We start from the raw sequence: 17,647 nt of genomic DNA, 5'->3' as shown, positions 1-17,647 counted from the left end.
CCCAAGTAGAGAAGCCCAGACCTCCCTCTCCCCAGCCACCTCCTCCAGCTTATCCAGCCAGCCGAGAGATGTAATCTCTCCAGCGTGTCCTGGGTCTGCCCTGCACCCTCCTCCCGGTGGGACATGCCCGGAACACCTCACCCAGAAGGTGCCCAGGAGGCATCCTTGTCAGATGCCCGAACCACCTCAACTGGCTCCTTTTGATGTGAAGGAGCAGCGACTCTACTCTGAGGGTTAGGGTTAGGGTTACTCCGCGAAAAGCAGAGATGAGATTCTGAGACCACCCAAGTGAAAGCCTTCCATCACTTGGCTACGCCTAGAAATTCTGTCCATAGAAATTACAAACAGAATCGGTGACAAAGGGCAGCCCTGGCGGAGCCCATCACCCACGAGGAAAGAGTCCGATTTATTGCCAGCTATGCGGACCAAGCTCTTGCAGCGGTTGTACAGTATAAGGATTGAATGGCCCGTAGGAATGGGCCAGACAACCCATACTCCCCGAGCACCCGCCACAGGACACCCCGAGGGAAACGGTTGAATGTCTGCAAAACACATGTAGACTGGTTGGGCAAACTCCCATGCACCCTCAAGAATCCTTGAGAGAATAAAGAGCTGATCCAGTGTTCTATGACCAGGACGAAAACCGCATTGTTCCTCCTGTATCCGAGGTTCGACTAGCAGACTAACTCTCCCTTCCAGCACTCTGGCATAGACCTTACCAGGGAGGCTGAGGAGTGTGATTCCCCTATAGTTGGAACACCTACCCGGTCTGCCAATCCAGGGGTACTGCCCCTGGTCTCCATGCAACATTGTAGAGGCATGTCAACCAAGACAGCCCTACAACATCCAGAGCCTTCAGGAACTCGGGGCGGACCTCATCCACCCCAGGGGCTATGCCACCAAGAAGTTGTTTAACTCCCTCAGTGACCTTGCTCCGGGGATTGGCGGGCCATCCCCTTTGTCCCCAGAATCTGCTTTCTCTGCGGAAGACATGCCAGTACGATTAAGGAGGTCCTCAAAGTATTTCTTCCTTTTTTTTTTTTTTAGAACACCTTAGAACACACATGCATCAACACTACAATGAGCGGGTGGAGGGAGGTTTGGAGTCTTCTCCCACCCCCATTCTCTGCGGCCTGCTGGAGCGGGAGGGCTAGGTGGAGTTGGCCGTCCGACTGCGGTCTGGAGTGTGGGGCCTCCCTGCTGCTACGGAGTCGGGGTGGTCTGCCTCTCCCCACCGCAGGGAAAAGGGTAACACCACCTGGGTCTGGGTGCAGTTCCCCCCTCCAGGGGCAAGGGTACCTAGACCTGGTTTGTAGAGTACGCTTGGGGAGTGTGATCGTGTGTACAGCGTCTCTTTATGTCTGTCTCCACGTTGGTTGAGTGTGGAGTGAGTGCATATGAGAGCATGAGGGGGGGAATGGATGTTTGTGTCTGTGTGTGCCTGTATGTCTGTGTCTATATGTCAGGTTGGGTATGAGGCGCCACCTCTCTGGGGACACCTCAGGCCCTCCAAGGTTTGGAGGCCTATCTCCACCTACCACCACTTCCCCTGCCGGTGGCGGACTCCCTCAGGTGTCGGTGCGTTGGTGGTTCTTTGTGTCTGGGGGTGGGCGTCCAGGTACACACCGGCTCACTCCTTGGCGGCCGCTTATCGGGGCCTGGAGCCTGGGGCTCGGTCACTCAGGCACAGCTGGCGGCCGGCGGAGCTCACGGGCGCGTCACTGCAACTCCCCCTGGCTTCTGCTCCGCGGCTGCTGAGTGAACCCTCATCTGGGACTCTCCTCAGCTCTTACTGGAACAGTGGCGCGGCTGCCCCTCTGTTGGTCTTCCATGGTTTCTTGTGTTCTGGGGGCCTCTGGATGTCTGGAGTTTTGATCTCCTCCATACCTGCTTCACTCCCTGGAGGACGGGGCTGTGGCCCCCCCACACTCCCTAGCAGATCGTTACATGGAGAAACCTTTGGAATACAAGCGCGCTGATCCACACAGGTATGCACACGGGTGTTCACTGCTCGTAGACCCAAATTACACCTTTCTTGGCTGCTACCTCGAAGCACATCTGTCCTGCGTGCTGCACAACAACATTGAATATTTAGTATTTACTGCTGTTTACACTTAGCTAGATTAATGCGATGGTGTTGTGTTTAGTATGTTGCTTTGTTTCCTTTTTTTTTTGTCTTTTTTTGCTTGTTTTCTATTCTTCTCTCAACAGGTGATCCAGGAGATTTTTATTTTTTTTCTCCCCCCTTTCTCACTGTCCCTCTCCCCTTCTGTTTTTCCTTTCCTTCCTCTTTCTTTCTCCCTTTCCTATCTCTCACTCATGTCTGTCCCGTCTGTAACATCTGAAAAATAAAATATAATAAATAATAAAAACAAAGATCGACCAAATGGACCAATACGGCAATGCCACGATGATCCATTTGGCAAAGTAAATCCATTGGGTATCCTTGTTGGTCTTCAGACAACAATTCTGATGGCTAAAGAACCAAATGGGACAGGCGAAAAAACAAAAAAAAAAAAAAAAACAAAGTATTTCTTCCACCGCCCGACAACTTTCTTAGTCGAAGTCAGCAGTGGTCCGCCCGCACTATACACAGTGTAGGTAGAACACTGTTTTCCCATCCTGAGTCACCTGACGGTTTGCCAGAATCTTTTCGAGGCAGTCCGAAAGTCTTTTTCCATGGCTTCTCCGAACTCCTCCTACTCCCAAGTTTTTGCTTCAGCCACTACCCCCGCAGCGTTCCGCTTGGTCTGTCAGTACCTATCAGCTGCTCCGAAGTCCCACAGGCTAACTATGCCTGATAGGACTCCTTCTTCAGCGTGGTGGCTCCCCTTGGTGACCCTGAACATGGTCCATTCGGACTCAATGTCCCCAGTCTCCCTCGGGGAGCTAGAAAATCCAATATTTTATTTTTTTTAGACTGCTAAAGTATATTGTGTGAATTAGGAAAAAAAAAAAATCAGGACCTTTGTATCCATACATATATCTACTACAATTATCTGCAAGGATGCCCAGATCTGCCTCAGCCTAGTGGAATCCAGCTCTCCTGTCAAAATACCAACATTCTAAAATGACGATCTAACCACCAAAAGGCTACTTGAGGGAATTTAAGTCACTTCCAACTTGTGATTAAAAAACTGAGGTCAGCCCCTTGAGCTAAAAAAAAATACAGTGCAAAGAAAAAAGAACAGGACATCAGAACCAGTTACCTCACATGAGTGAAAAACTGGGTGGCTTTCTCCTGGCTTTTAGAAACAATTGTCAGGGTGATCTCCAGTTTCTGATTCATACCTCTCTTTTGTTTGCATTGCTGAGGTCTGTTATGTTGCAATAAACTTGTAGGTCATGTTTTGAGGTTTTTTGTACTTCCTGAAGCATACTGCCAGTAGCAAAATAGAGATCAAAGCAAAACCCCAATGGTGGCGCCTGATAAAAGCAAAAGAATTGTCAAATTTTATTCATTTAGGTTCTTCAGTAATGAAATTCAAGGCTGTATAGGACAGAAAGGAATTTCACTTTGTTTTAATTTATATGTGACTCATATTTATATGGACTGAAATTTGATTATGTTATATATTTATTGTACCTGTTGAAAGGTATGTAGGCTTCATGGTTCCTGTCCAGTAAGTGGGTTCTGTTGGTCCTTTGATATGTCCTGTTGGTTACTCTGAAAGGGTGAATGAGGCAACTTGTATAAAGTTGACTAAAGTTGTATAAAGTGCTTTGATTGGTCAGGTAGAGTACAAAACTGCTATATAAGAACCAATCCATTTACCATTTTACCATTTACGATCTAAAAAGAGCATCTATAGAGAGTTTTTTAGAAGATGGGCGGAGGTACACCAATGTGCAAAAAACTCCTCTCCATAAATAGTAGAACAATTTCACAATTATCCTGAAAGTTTGATGCCCAGATGTACCCTACATTTCATGGTGGTGGGCTGCTCGCTGTAGGCCTTTGGGTCTATCCATATTGGCCCCACATCTGTCCCAAGGGGGCATGTATGGTAGAAAAATGGATTGGTGGATGTTACCTTCTCTTAGTTGAAACACATTTGATATGCTCTCTATGTTCTATTCTCAATAAACTGAGATTTGAATATCACTGTATTCTGTTTTTATTTACTCATCTGTCACAAGGAGTTACAGTCAAATCTTAATGCAAAAATACTGAGAACCACAAAATTATTAACATTTATAAATACACTTTATTTTATAAGCTCTGCCTGTAACATAACTTCAACTGCTGTAAGGTTCTTATGGGGTAAATATATATTTACTTTTCTGTAATCAAAAAGCATGTTTTTCTGTTGATTAGTTGCAGAAACTTAAATTTCCTGACTTACACTACACCATTAATGGGGAACAATACCTTTGTTAATCCAGAAATAGCAATTAAATTAAGCGTAACTATACATTTTATTTAAATCAAATACAAGCACCTTTCTTTACTGTAAGATGAACTTCAGTATATGTGCCGAAACCACACCTGTCCACTCCACACCATTATTTCTGTGAGTCTGACAGCTGGAGATGACTGAAGGTCCCAGTGAAGGATCTATTCCCAGAGTCCACCAGAGTTATCCTCCCTAACCAGTATGTCTCCTGTGCTTGTACATGGATCTTTGCAGAAATACTTGTTGCTGTTCCATGAAAATTTGTGCGAGGACTGGAAAGAGACACTTCTCCCCTCAAATCCCTTCTACATTGATTATGGCTCCATCTGTAAGTGAAGCTGCTATAAAATTTGAGAGATATTAGGCATCAAAACGAATGTTTAATTAACTAAAGTATAAATTTTTGGAAATCACAAGGCAGGATATGAAAGAAATAGTCTTCATTCTCACTGATAAAGTATCATCTTTCTTATTCTAAGTGGTCCCTGCAGGCTCTACATTTACAACCTGAATAGTGAAAAACATAAAAAGGGGTAACATGCATCAACATAATCCACAACCGTGTGAGCTTGCCACAATCACGATAAAATATGTAAATGAATATTTAGCAAGTAAATATATTCACTGACAATTTCAAAGGCTGGACAATCCGGCCCTAAGCTCACACTGCAGTCACTGCACACAGACTTGCCTATTGAGTCGTGGAGGACATATATCTGTAAATGGGTCAGGTCTGCTATTAATCTGACTTTTGAAGGTTTGTCAGTACAAAAGCGAGTAAATGAGAGCTACATTTCCACCATGGTGACAGTGTTTAAACTGTTTTGACATACGTGCTGTTTTATGCCATATTTATTTATATTTTGAAAAGTAAAGTTTTCCACATCAACTATAAAAACTCGGTTTTAGCCATATGCTATTACATGTGCTGACAACTGTCAATAAAAAACATTCTTGCTGTTTGTTCTTTTTTATTCTGATATCAACATCAGAGGTCATTCCACCAATTATGAGAAACACAAGATCTAAGCAAAGGCTTATATTCAGACCACATGAGGGCAAATAAAAAAAATAACCAAGCATGATTTTTTATGTCAGCCCTGCGACAGACTGGTGACCTGTCCAGGGTGTACCCTGCCTCTCGCCCTATGACAGCTGGGATAGGCTCCAGAGCCCCCCGCGACCCTGAAAAGGATAAGCGGAAGCGAATGGATGGATGGGTGGATTTTTTATGTCATTTGTTGTGGGTAATGTAATAAGTTATTATCATACAGCATGTATACTGTTGCTAAGCTTCACTTACTTTCAAACATCCTGGAAATCGGAAGAATCGATCCACAGAAGATGCCATCTCTTCTGTGGTTCAAACCACCCTCATCCACCTGGAGCAGAAGAATTCATACGTTCGAAAATGAGATTTTTATTCTCAATGAGATTTTTTACCTGGATGAATAAAGGACTAATAGTATGCTCTTTATGGACTTCTCATCTGCGTTCAACACAATGATCCCGCAGACACTTGTTGATAAGTTACTGACTCTTGGACTGAGTTCCTCTCTTTGTAACTGGGTTCTGGACTTGCTGGCCAACAGACCGCCGTCTGTGAGGATCCACAATGTCTCCTTATCTTCCATAGTCCTCAGCACTGGCTCCCCTCAGGGCTGTGTGCCAAGTCCCCTCCTGTTCATGCTGCTTACATATGACTGCTTACCCAACCATCCAGGCTGTCATATTGTGAAGTTTGCGGACGACACAGCTGTGGTTGGTTGCATCACAAACAATGATGAGACAGGTTGCAGGAAGGAGGTGGAACACTTGGAGGACCGGTGCAGGAAAAACAGTCTCTGAGGAGCATTAAATGCAAAACCACCAGACTGAGAAGCAGCTTCATTTTGAAGCTGTGAGACTTCTCAATGCATAAATGGACAAGAGCTGATATTGTAGCACCTTAATCACTAATGACACTTACTGACACTGTCACTTTATCAATGCTGGTCATCATGCCCTTTTGCTGCTAAAATATTTATACCTATATTTATACCTACATTTTATATCCATGCTCCATACTGGTACTCAGGTTGTTGCACTCTATGTCTATGTGAATGACAATAAAGCTCCTTGAATCCTTAAAAAGTGCTGAGCTGTCAGAGGAAGACTGGGGACATTTAGCCTAAGCAGACCATGTTCAGCACCTCCATTGGTGAAGCGGCTGCACTGAGCTGCAGCTGCAAGGTGGTTGGTGCCTGTCATGGTGCTAAACCTCAAACCAGATGGTGGACACTGGATCTGAAGTAAACCATCATGCTGAAGGAGCCGCATTACCAAAAACCAGGGGATGAAAGAAATGGTCTTCATTGTGGCTGAAAAACTGTTAGTTAAGTAGTTCTTTCTTTTCTAAATAGTCGCCTCAGGCTGTGCCTTTACAAGGCTAATTGTTAAAAACTTAAAACATATTTAAATATGTGCATATGATCCACAACTCTCCATCTTGTCCTATAAACAATTAGTACTTGGTAAATTATATTCAGACATTTTCAGTCTATTAAAAATAATACAACAAGGTGAGTGTAGACCTAACCAGCCATGAGCACACATAAGAAGCCACAATGAAGGACAGACTGGCTTCTGCAGGTTCTGCTTTTGAAAAATCATCTTTATAAAATAATCTGTCGATTTCTGTTGGCTCAGTTTCCTCCTGTTTATCACTTATAAGCTTAGGTAAGCAAGTTGTCTTTTGGTTGGGCTTAGGGCCCTTTAGAGTTTTGTTATTTTGGCATTGCTCACTGCTGACTTAAATAAATGGCTGCATAGTATTTTGAAAAGTATTCTGTTTTTGCTCTTCCTTGGGTGGTGTGTGACTGGAGGGTCACTTTTCTTGTTGCGTTCAGTTCCCTCTTTAGACCAAGAATGTAACAGCATTAAATGACAGAAAAGCTTCTTTTTTTTAAGAACAAATTAAATGGCCCACACAAAGTAATCTTTACCTTGAGAAAGCTCAGTAATATGAGTCATTGTTTTTTAGAGTAGTCGTTTAATGGTTTAAGAAATGACTGTGCCCCCAATGACTTTGTCACCAAACACATCCTTCCTAGCAAGTAAGCCACAAAGAAGTCAACATTTTGTAGCAGACGTGCATGTCTGTACCAGTAGATGTCTGACTCATCGTGTGGTCACAGTGCTTGCGAACATTATGTTCTTTAAAGAATACTGAAGCAGAACCACTTTATAAACTAAAAGAATATTTTCATATCAACAAACGTTTTAATAATTTTTGTTTCCTTTTGTCTCCTTATGAATAATCTAACCAAAATAATCTACAGGGAGTGCAGAATTATTAGGCAAGTTGTATTTCTGAGGAATAAATTTATTATTGAACAACAACCATGTTCTCAGTGAATCCAAAAAACTCATTAATATCAAAGCTGAATGTTTTTGGAAGTAGTTTTTAGTTTGTTGTTAGTTTTAGCTATTTTAGGGGGATATCTGTGTGTGCAGGTGACTATTACTGTGCATGATTATTAGGCAACTTAACAAAAAACAAATATATACCCATTTCAATTTTTTTTTTTTTACCAGTGAAACCAATATAACATCTCCACATTCACAAATATACATTTCTGATATTCAAAAACAAAACAAAAACAAATCAGTGACCAATATAGCCACCTTTCTTTGCAAGGACACTCAAAAGCCTGCCATCCATGGATTCTGTCAGTGTTTTGATCTGTTCACCATCAACATTGCGTGCAGCAGCAACCACAGCCTCCCAGACACTGTTCAGAGAGGTGTACTGTTTTCCCTCCTTGTAAATCTCACATTTGATGATGGACCACAGGTTCTCAATGGGGTTCAGATCAGGTGAACAAGGTGGCCATGTCATTAGTTTTTCTTCTTTTATACCCTTTCTTGCCAGCCACGCTGTGGAGTACTTGGACGCGTGTGATGGAGCATTGTCCTGCATGAAAATCATGTTTTTCTTGAAGGATGCAGACTTCTTCCTGTACCACCGCTTGAAGAAGGTGTCTTCCAGAAACTGGCAGTAGGACTGGGAGTTGAGCTTGACTCCATCCTCAACCCGAAAAGGCCCCACAAGCTCATCTTTGATGATACCAGCCCAAACCAGTACTCCACCTCCACCTTGCTGGCGTCTGAGTCGGACTGGAGCTCTCTGCCCTTTACCAATCTAGCCACAGGCCCATCCATCTGGCCCATCAAGACTCACTCTCATTTCATCAGTCCATAAAACCTTAGAAAAATCAGTCTTGAGATATTTCTTGGCCCAGTCTTGAGATATTTCTTGGCCCAGTCTTGAGATATTTCTTGGCCCAGTCTTGACGTTTCAGCTTGTGTGTCTTGTTCAGTGGTGGTCGTCTTTCAGCCTTTCTTACCTTGGCCATGTCTCTGAGTATTGCACACCTTGTGCTTTTGGGCACTCCAGTGATGTTGCAGCTCTGAAATATGGCCAAACTGGTGGCAAGTGGCATCTTGGCAGCTGCACGCTTGACTTTTCTCAGTTCATGGGCAGTTATTTTGCACCTTGGTTTTTCCACACGCTTCTTGCGACCCTGTTGACTATTTTAAATGAAACGCTTGATTGTTCGATGATCACGCTCCAGAAGCTTTGCAATTTTGAGACTGCCGCATCCCTCTGCAAGATATCTCACTATTTTTGACTTTTCTGAGCCTGTCAAGTCCTTCTTTTGACCCATTTTGCCAAAGGAAAGGACGTTGCCTAATAATAACACCTGATATAGGGTGTTGATGTCATTAGACCACACCCCTTCTCATTACAGAGATGCACATCACCTAATATGCTTAATTGGTAGTAGGCTTTAGAGCCTATACAGCTTGGAGTAAGACAACATGCATGAAGAGGATGATGTGGACAAAATACTCATTTGCCTAATAATTCTGCACTCCCTGTACACCTATGCTGCATTATACTGCATGTATGATGTCCATCTAAATAATCTGCATACAAACATCCAAAGTCACTCTTCTATTTCCTTTCTGTAGGTTTAAGTAAGCCATGTGATGTGACAGCAAGTAACAGACAAGCTAAATGAAATAAATGTGACCTAAGGCCACATTCTGTAAAGGCTGCTAGAAAAAAGTGTAAAGGTTGAATATACCGCTTGTGTGTCGGACCATGATTTGTTATGACTATGATACCACTTTGAATTTATGTTTAGAAATACAACCTTTAGTTGTTAATCATAGTTCTTTATGCTATTGTTCATGTTTCTAATGTCTCAGCTTATTGTTTATGATATAAAACCAACTAAAGGCTCCAAATTCAAATATAGAAATATGAAAAATCTCTCAAAGAATTAGAGTCAAATAGTTTACTTTATTTTTTATGTAAAATTCAAAGAAGAAAATAAGCTGTCAGGACAAAAAAAAACTTCTCAGTCCATGGTTTGAGGTTCTCGTGCCTCGTAGATGGCAGCATATTCGGAGGTGTAATTATCATCGGTCTCTGGAGCAACATCTGACTCAAAGGCCTGCAGTTCCACTGCAACCTGACCAGATCCAACATCTGTATTTTCCTCCCGATGATCACCCTGTGAATAAATCACCATTGTAGCTATTTTCTGAGCAGTGAACATTAGTGTTTGAAACAGCCTTTAGATATGGAAACTCAGTTTTAAAATAGTTGAATAACAAATGGTCACTCACCTCACCCTTGTTGTCTTCAGCTCTGTTCGGACCTTTTGAGATAAACAAAAAAATTTGTAATGTACCTGAACAATACCCTGCCATGGAATTATTATACTTTACTGTCTCTAAACCTGTGCTACTAGCCTGTGTGACTCCGCCAGTGTCCATAGAAAATAACAGGGATGATGGCACAGACCAGAAGAGCTAAGCTCCCTGAGACAATGATGACCATTGTAGTGTCTGCACAAAACAAAAGACTTTCCTTTAGTTTGGAGAACAGCAGGTTCAAAAAACAAATCAAGACAGTTGTCCTAAACACATTTTAAATCTTCTTATTTTTATGGAAAAAAAGCACTGATCAATATCTTGTGTCATGTTAAAGTTTAATTCTGTTGATAATATTCCCTGTATTCTAGGAGTAAAGTTACTTTTATGGTGTACCACTTTGCCAAAATTTGTGTGACAAATGTGACAGTATAGTTAAAACTTTAAATTTTCATTTATTACATTTTTTTAATCTATGACAACATTTAAAAATTATCTCAGGTGAACTACAAAACATGACATTGTACACTGTGTCGTTATCTATTTAACAAAACCTAAACCAAAATGGAGAAGCACTGTGTGGAAAAACTAAGCAAACGTTTGATGCTTGCATGGGAATTAAGAAGGAAAGTGAAAGGTTTGTAGCTTGAACCTATTCGCTGGAACGTTGAAGGCAATATAATTACACAGGAAGCAAGACACGAAGTAGGCAAAGTTCTTCTTGTTACTCATGCATGAGGGAGACCTGCCTGGAGCCAAGTGTCGTTCCACCACTTGACCCCCATCAGGCTCTCAGCCAGGTTCCCCATAGCACTCCTTTTATTGTGGTTACATGAATATGCATAGGGTCATTAACATATAGCATCTTACATAGGTATACATGTGAACAAAGAATACTGTGTGTGTGTGTGTGGGGGGGGGGGGGGGGGGGGGTCCTCTTGGTCAGGAAGAGGGTAGTCTCCCCCTCACCCTAGATGGTTCACCCTAGATAACACGGTGAGGAAGTCCAGCAGTTCATCTAAACAAAAAGCACTTAGACTAGAACAGACGTAGCTACGTTAATCCTACCGTAAAACAATAAAACAAGGTACGACCTCTCTCATGCTCCTAGAGTGCTCTCTAATGCACACAAAGTTTGCAGACTATTAAGGATCAAACCTCTACCAATCTACAACTAATTATAAAACTCTAAGCATACATAAGTAAATATTTCTAAGCATAAATGACAATCAACAATCCAAATCTAACAGAAAGCAGTAGCCAGGTGCTGCTAGTGTAAGTGGGACTACCTCTTGCACTAGTTGTAGCAGTTTGCAGGTCTGCAGTATTCAGGTATTCACCTGAATGTTCTTAAGACTTCTGGAACTATGTCCCTTAGACAGATGAGACCAAAGTGGAGATGTTTGGCATTTTAACAGTGCCACATTTGGTGAAAGCCAAAAACCCAAACCACTAAAACAATTATTATATTACAAGTAAAAATTTAAGTCCATTTTATCCATTCTCTTCCGCTTATCCTTATCAAGGTCGCAGGGGGCTGGAGCCTATTGCAGCTATCATAGGGCAAAAGTCAGGGTAGAGACCCTGGACAGGTATCCAGCTGTAGCTAGATTGTGAGTACCACAAATACAACTATGACATCTGCACCATGAATACATCAAAACAACGAAATGGAGAATGTGTAAGCAAGACTGTGGAATGTCATTATTTTGTTATTACTGAGCAAGTATCTTCATGCCATCAGTTGGAAGCAATGCTATGCTGTAGCACCCAAAAAATCAACTTTGGTGTAATGTATAAATCTGAGTCTGATTAAACCATTCTTATCCAGAGTTTTTCTATACATACATGCTGTATTTGTTGTTGTTAAGCTTGCTATCAGATCCATTCAGCCTTGAAATACCTGTGAGTCGGGATGCTTCATGTCTGTTTCTCTTTCCATCTGAGGGTGAAGATGGTGCTGGTGATTGCTCGGTGCTGGATGTAAAGCTGTCATGTGACAGAAGTGCTGTTTTGTTCGGAATGATAGTAGTGGAGGAAGGAGATCTGGGAACAGTGGAAGCTTTGAGAGAAGAGGACGCAGGAAGACTGGTGAGAGATAATGCTTGTGTGCTCATGTGACACTGTTATTAACTTTGTTAATAACGAAGTTAATATACATTTCAGTCTTAATTTAGTTAAGTATTGCAAATGCCAGCCACATACTGGTGGGCTCAACATTAGTGCACAAAAATGGTCAAATGATTGCATTATGCTAACCTACAGTTAAAACTTTAACCTTAAAATGGGTCACCTGCACCAATGGAGGAAACCTGCAGGAAACTTAACCTACCTTCTACAACTATGAGATTAATTTCCCGATACAACACATTCAAGGTTTTCTCCACTCCACAGCGATATCTCCCTGTGTCCGCTTTCTCCAGCTTCTTTATGGCCACATTGAAGACTCCATCTTCTCTGCCATTGTTAATGCTGTATCTCCCTTGACTTGCGACGGTGGATCGCCTCCTCTCGCTCTGAATGAGAATGCTTTCGCTGGAGCAGACTCCTTTGCAGAAATACATGCTGTTGTGTTTGGCACCGCTGTCTCTGTTCCAGCTACCGGAGCAGAGGATGGAGACCTCACCACCAACACGGCCGCTCACCTCTAGCACTTCTGAGGCCACCATACTCACAGCTGCAGTTTGACACAAAAAGGCCTGGTTACAGCTTAACACTGGCTCTAACCAGCATACAAATGTGGTGAACACAAATTATATTTCTTGCTGTACTGACTTCTTTATCTTCTCATGCATTTGGAAAAAACATTTCATTTCATTCAAATTGAAACTTGATGTCCACATGACATCATGGATCATGCCCTACTAACCTGCTCAGGGTTGATCTTTATGTTTGTTTTCTCTGAATGCTTGTCTTCTATCTTTCCATTTTCTCCTCACCCCAAATGGTTCATGCTTTTTTCCCCCTGAGTCTAACACCGGTGAGTTTCTTTCTTTCCAAGGGAACCATTCTCTTTAGCTTTACCTTATGATATAAAATGCACTGAGGAGAGTGCTGCTCTGCTATAAAAATAAGATCAACTGATATACCATAGTTAACTGTTGGTTTGAGTCAAGGAAATTATAAAATACAGTTTAATGGCATTAAAAGAAAGCACTGTAGACTTCTAATCCTTCAAACATTCTCTGCAAATTAGGAAAAAAATGCATATCCATGCAGAGAAGAGGCTAAACAAAGAAACCTTTTATTTCACAGCCAGAGTTAAGTATCCTCAAGCATTATAAAAACATTGATGAAAAGATAAACAGTTTAACTGATTTCTGCCAGACAAGCTCTCTGATATTTGTTTACTATTTTTGAAAGGGACTATTTTAACCCAAACCATGGTTCTTTCATAAACTTAACCAAAATGTGACTGAAGACTAAATTTAAAATATATATAAAATACAGACTACTTCATAATTTATTATACTTGCAATTCATTGCATTGAAATAACAACATTTCCCCACTCAATTCTATTCTATCATAATATTATGTTGCCATTTCATTATAAATATGTAAGTAATAAAGTTAAAAAAGCAAAAATATTAAGAATTGTATGACTGTAACTTATAATTAATATAACACAAAAATGATCACACCAAACATCTTAACTTACTCTCTTGTTGTACATATCAATTTAAGATGATATTAATGATATTTATATCATTAATTATATTAATGATAATATAATAAGAGTAATACATTCAACTATACTGAATAAGATCGCTTTTGATGGCTTAACATTATGATTATATTGCATGCATTGCAAACAATTGCAAAAATTAGTTTTTATCTTTTTTTAGAGTTTAATCAAGATTCAAAGTCACTGCACTGCATTACAAATAAAAACCAGTTAAAGTCTACACATCATATTAGAGCAATCTTTGATTGTATTCAGAATAGCCTCATAATTCACATAAATTTAATTAATCAGACATTCATTAAAAGTAAAATATTCTATTTATTTTTGAAATTACTGGAGATGACCTGACAATTTCAAAACTGCTCTAACAGATCAAAAAGATCCATTTTCATTTAAGAAAATGCCATGAAGATAACTCCAAAAAATGATTCACCTACACATATTGCATTTATTTCTTCACTTCAATTCATGTATAAGTACACATTAAAATAGAATATAGCTTTTACTGATTAAAACAAATGCCTCTGGATAGAACTGATCAAAACTCACCTGAGAAGCAAAAAGACACGAGGACATGAAGGGGCTTCATTTTTTTATCCGAGTAGAAAATAAGGTAAGTAAAAAAAATAAATAGCGCAGCAGAAATGTCTAGCAGTCCGCCTCAAATTAGTCATCTGATTCACTGCTCAAAGATTGAGTAAAGCTACAAAGCTGTGATTGTACCAAGAAATGATTGCATCTTGTTTGCCTTCAGCTACTGTCATTATTAAATGGGCATGATGTTGTTTGACCGTCCCTCTTTAGCTAAAAAAAAGAGGGAGAAAGAAACAGGGAACATGCCATATGGAAGCCTTCATCAGTCTTCTAAGAAGAATTAGTTCATGACTCTTTCAGGGTATGAACTCTTCACCACTGGCTCTTCCATTTGTTTTAGTACATACAGTCCATTAAGCTCAAGGGCATCAAACTCAACAAGCAGACTCTGCTGACCATGTCACGGGTATCAGAGGACAGTCTGAGGATTCTTTCATATTGCAAAGTAGCCATTCAAACCACAGCTATATAAGAAAATCATACTTATGTTCATTAAATACTCCCAATGAACTCTAACTAACTGGGATGAGAAGGGGCCAATCCAAGGCATCTTCTTGGCATTGCTATCTCTATTATTAACTAAGAAACTGAAATGCCTTGTCTTCTCAATATCTTAATATTATAACTTTATTAAGAAATTTACTTATTATATTTATGTTTTACAGACATTACCTTGAGTGAACCAGGGCTGCACGGCCCTTTTGATTTAGTCCAAATTAGTCCTGCATGCAGGGTTCATACGCCTTTTTCAGGGCCAAATTCAAGCACTTTTTAAGCACTTTCAACGTCCCTTTTCAAGCTTTTCCACTAGTAGAACTGACACACAAAACAAAACAATGACTACACTACACACTAACTACACAAGTCCAGTGTTGGTCAAGTTACTTGAAAAAAGTAATCAGTAACTAATTACTGATTACTTCCCCAAAAAAGTAATCCCGTTACTTTACTGATTACTTCTTTTCAAAAGTAATTAATTACTTAGTTACTTAGTTACTTTTTAAAAACACGATTTACAACCTGAAGAGGTGATAAAGCGATAGATCTTTCAGCCCAATTCTACTTTTTCTACATAATCCATCATACAAAATGTAATCAAATGGAAAAGTCTCTTTTTTTTAACTTGTTTTATTAGTTTTAATCTTTTAACTTTATGCATCAAGCAAAAAAATTTATTATATGCAACATTCTCTGACTTGAATAAATTAGTTTAACATTTAAACCTATTTTCTGCACATTCCAGCACATAAAATAAAATATTTTTTGTGTTTACACTCAGTCTTTCAAATAGATGCAAGTGAAACACAGCAGAAAATAAATAAAGTCAAAGACTCAGCGGCCCTGTTGCTCTATTTTCACCTGTAAAGCAGGACCGCGGTAGGCGGAGGTTTACCCTGGTGCAGGTGTGCCGCGGTCAGTTGAAGAATCCGCGAGTTTCTCTGTGAATTTCCCATTACTCGTTGCGCACTCGGTGCTTGCTTTGAAGTTTAGGGTTTTTCGCTGTAAAAAGTTTTCTTCCCACGCACAACGGACACTAATGTTTTTGTCACTTTTTATGGATTCAAACTCAAAATAAGGTCAGTACTTCCACGCTTTAAACGCTGCACGCTCATACTCTCTCCCACAATCGATTTATGATCCATTGTTGATCTGCACACAGCTGTTGTCACCAGCGGCTCACTCGCTTATGTCACTGTCATGAGACATTCTCGCAAAAAAATCACGGTTTTAGTAACGCAGCATTCCTACGGGAAAGTAACGGTAATCTAATTACCAATTTTGCAATAGTAATCCCTTACTTTACTCGTTACTTGAAAAAGTAATCAGATTACAGTAACATGTTACTGCCCATCTCTGCACAAGACAACACACTAACTTGAGACTCCAAACATGGTAAACGTCACAAATCTCTCACGTATCAAAACACTCTGGCTGTATCCCAATTCAGGGTCAGCAGCCTTTAAGTACTGAATATTATGTCACTCATTTATGTGAAAATGTTTAATAATGAGGAACATTAAAACATTACTGTTGGCCACATGTCAGCAAAGTTATTTGCCATTAGCGGTGTTTGTACTTTCAGTGTTTACTTGGTTTTAAAGCCTTTAAAATATAATAATACAATAGCTGACCTTAATCTTACAGAGAATGTGATGATTTTATGGATAATTAAAGTCAGTCATATATCCACAAACACAACAAGCTGAAAGTCAGTGATGCTGCTCGGTTTGCAGTCCTGAATATCACGGCACCAGCAGGATTCACTGCACTGTTAATGTTAGCTATGTTATATTGCTGGTGGTGTCGAACTATGAAAGACAGCAACAAGTTTAATATTCAGAAAAAATAAATTATGTATCAGCAGCAGAATGGACCTAAAAATAGATGTCTGTTTCAGTTCTATGAAGCTTTGAGTATTTTGGATCAGTAGCACTGCTGTGTTTGTTGCATCATATTGCTGTAATTGTTTATATGCTTTATATATTCTGAGGTAAGTTGATCTATAGTGTTACATCATATTCTATAAGGATGTTATGTGTTTGTATACTTTCTGCCCAGTTTGACCCATTTAGCAGAAGTCAGCCTGTTTAAGGCTCTGATATCTATTCTGTATGACGTAAAGCAGTTATGACATGGTATGATTTTCTCACCCAATGAAGGAATGTTTTATATATCAGTCTACTCTTCATTCTATCAGAAACAGTTATCACAGCTCGTACATTTGCTTTTTACACATATATGTAAGCATTGAACCACATTTAGTAATGCCAACATATAAAACGAACAATATTTGTCTCTTATGTACAATACACCTATATATACAGTGTCAAAGATACTCGTCTTTGAGTGAAGATTTAAGGTGATAGGAACAATGAATAAATGCAACTTGAATCTTTATTGAAGCTCAGTATTTGACACAGAGTTCAAACTCCCTGCTGTAATGACTAATAATGATTAATATAATAACTATAATATTGGCCATATTATATTTACATTACCATGACTTTAGTCTCATGAACAACATTAGCTAATTGTTATTCACTAGCTAATCTTAAAATGACTGTTCAGTGTCACGGCCCAGCGGCACGAGGGAACAGAGATGGACACAGGTGCAGAAACCAACCCGGAAGCGAGACGATAGGGAATAAATGATTTATTTCCGCCCACAGGCAAACAAAAGCAAAAAACAAAGCGACGCCACCACACTAGTGGCGCGTAGGATTATCTAAGATAATGGAGGGCGACCTAGACACCTCTAGGGAA

General features: G+C 40.2%; 1 protein-coding gene across 1 annotated transcript; it reads right to left on the bottom strand.

The window, feature by feature from the left end:
* Nucleotides 1-9,727: 9,727 nt before the first annotated feature.
* LOC309709438 (uncharacterized protein) lies at nucleotides 9,728-14,598 on the bottom strand. Its single transcript, XM_082538059.1, has 6 exons — nucleotides 14,339-14,598; nucleotides 12,436-12,780; nucleotides 12,007-12,165; nucleotides 10,203-10,298; nucleotides 10,077-10,108; nucleotides 9,728-9,961 (listed from the first exon to the last, which is right to left on the bottom strand). The coding sequence occupies exons 1-6, from the start codon at nucleotides 14,376-14,378 to the stop codon at nucleotides 9,806-9,808; spliced, it is 828 nt and encodes a 275-aa protein (XP_082394185.1). The 5' UTR covers nucleotides 14,379-14,598; the 3' UTR covers nucleotides 9,728-9,805.
* Between the last annotated feature and the right edge of the window lie 3,049 nt (nucleotides 14,599-17,647).

Source organism: Aulonocara stuartgranti (assembly GCF_965226115.1).
Source record: "Aulonocara stuartgranti genome assembly, chromosome: 6".
NCBI lineage: Eukaryota > Metazoa > Chordata > Actinopteri > Cichliformes > Cichlidae > Aulonocara > Aulonocara stuartgranti.
This window is presented reverse-complemented; position numbering and strand designations above follow the sequence as displayed.

Coding starts and splice junctions, on each gene's coding strand:
- LOC309709438 (XM_082538059.1), bottom strand. CDS start 14,378: ATGAAGCCCCTTCATGTCCTCGTGTCTTTTTGCTTCTCAG. Junction 12,781..14,338: donor CGTGTCTTTTTGCTTCTCAG/GTGAGTTTTGAT, acceptor GTCAAACTGCAG/CTGTGAGTATGGTGGCCTCA. Junction 10,299..12,006: donor TGAAGCATCCCGACTCACAG/GTATTTCAAGGC, acceptor TGTTTTGTGCAG/ACACTACAATGGTCATCATT.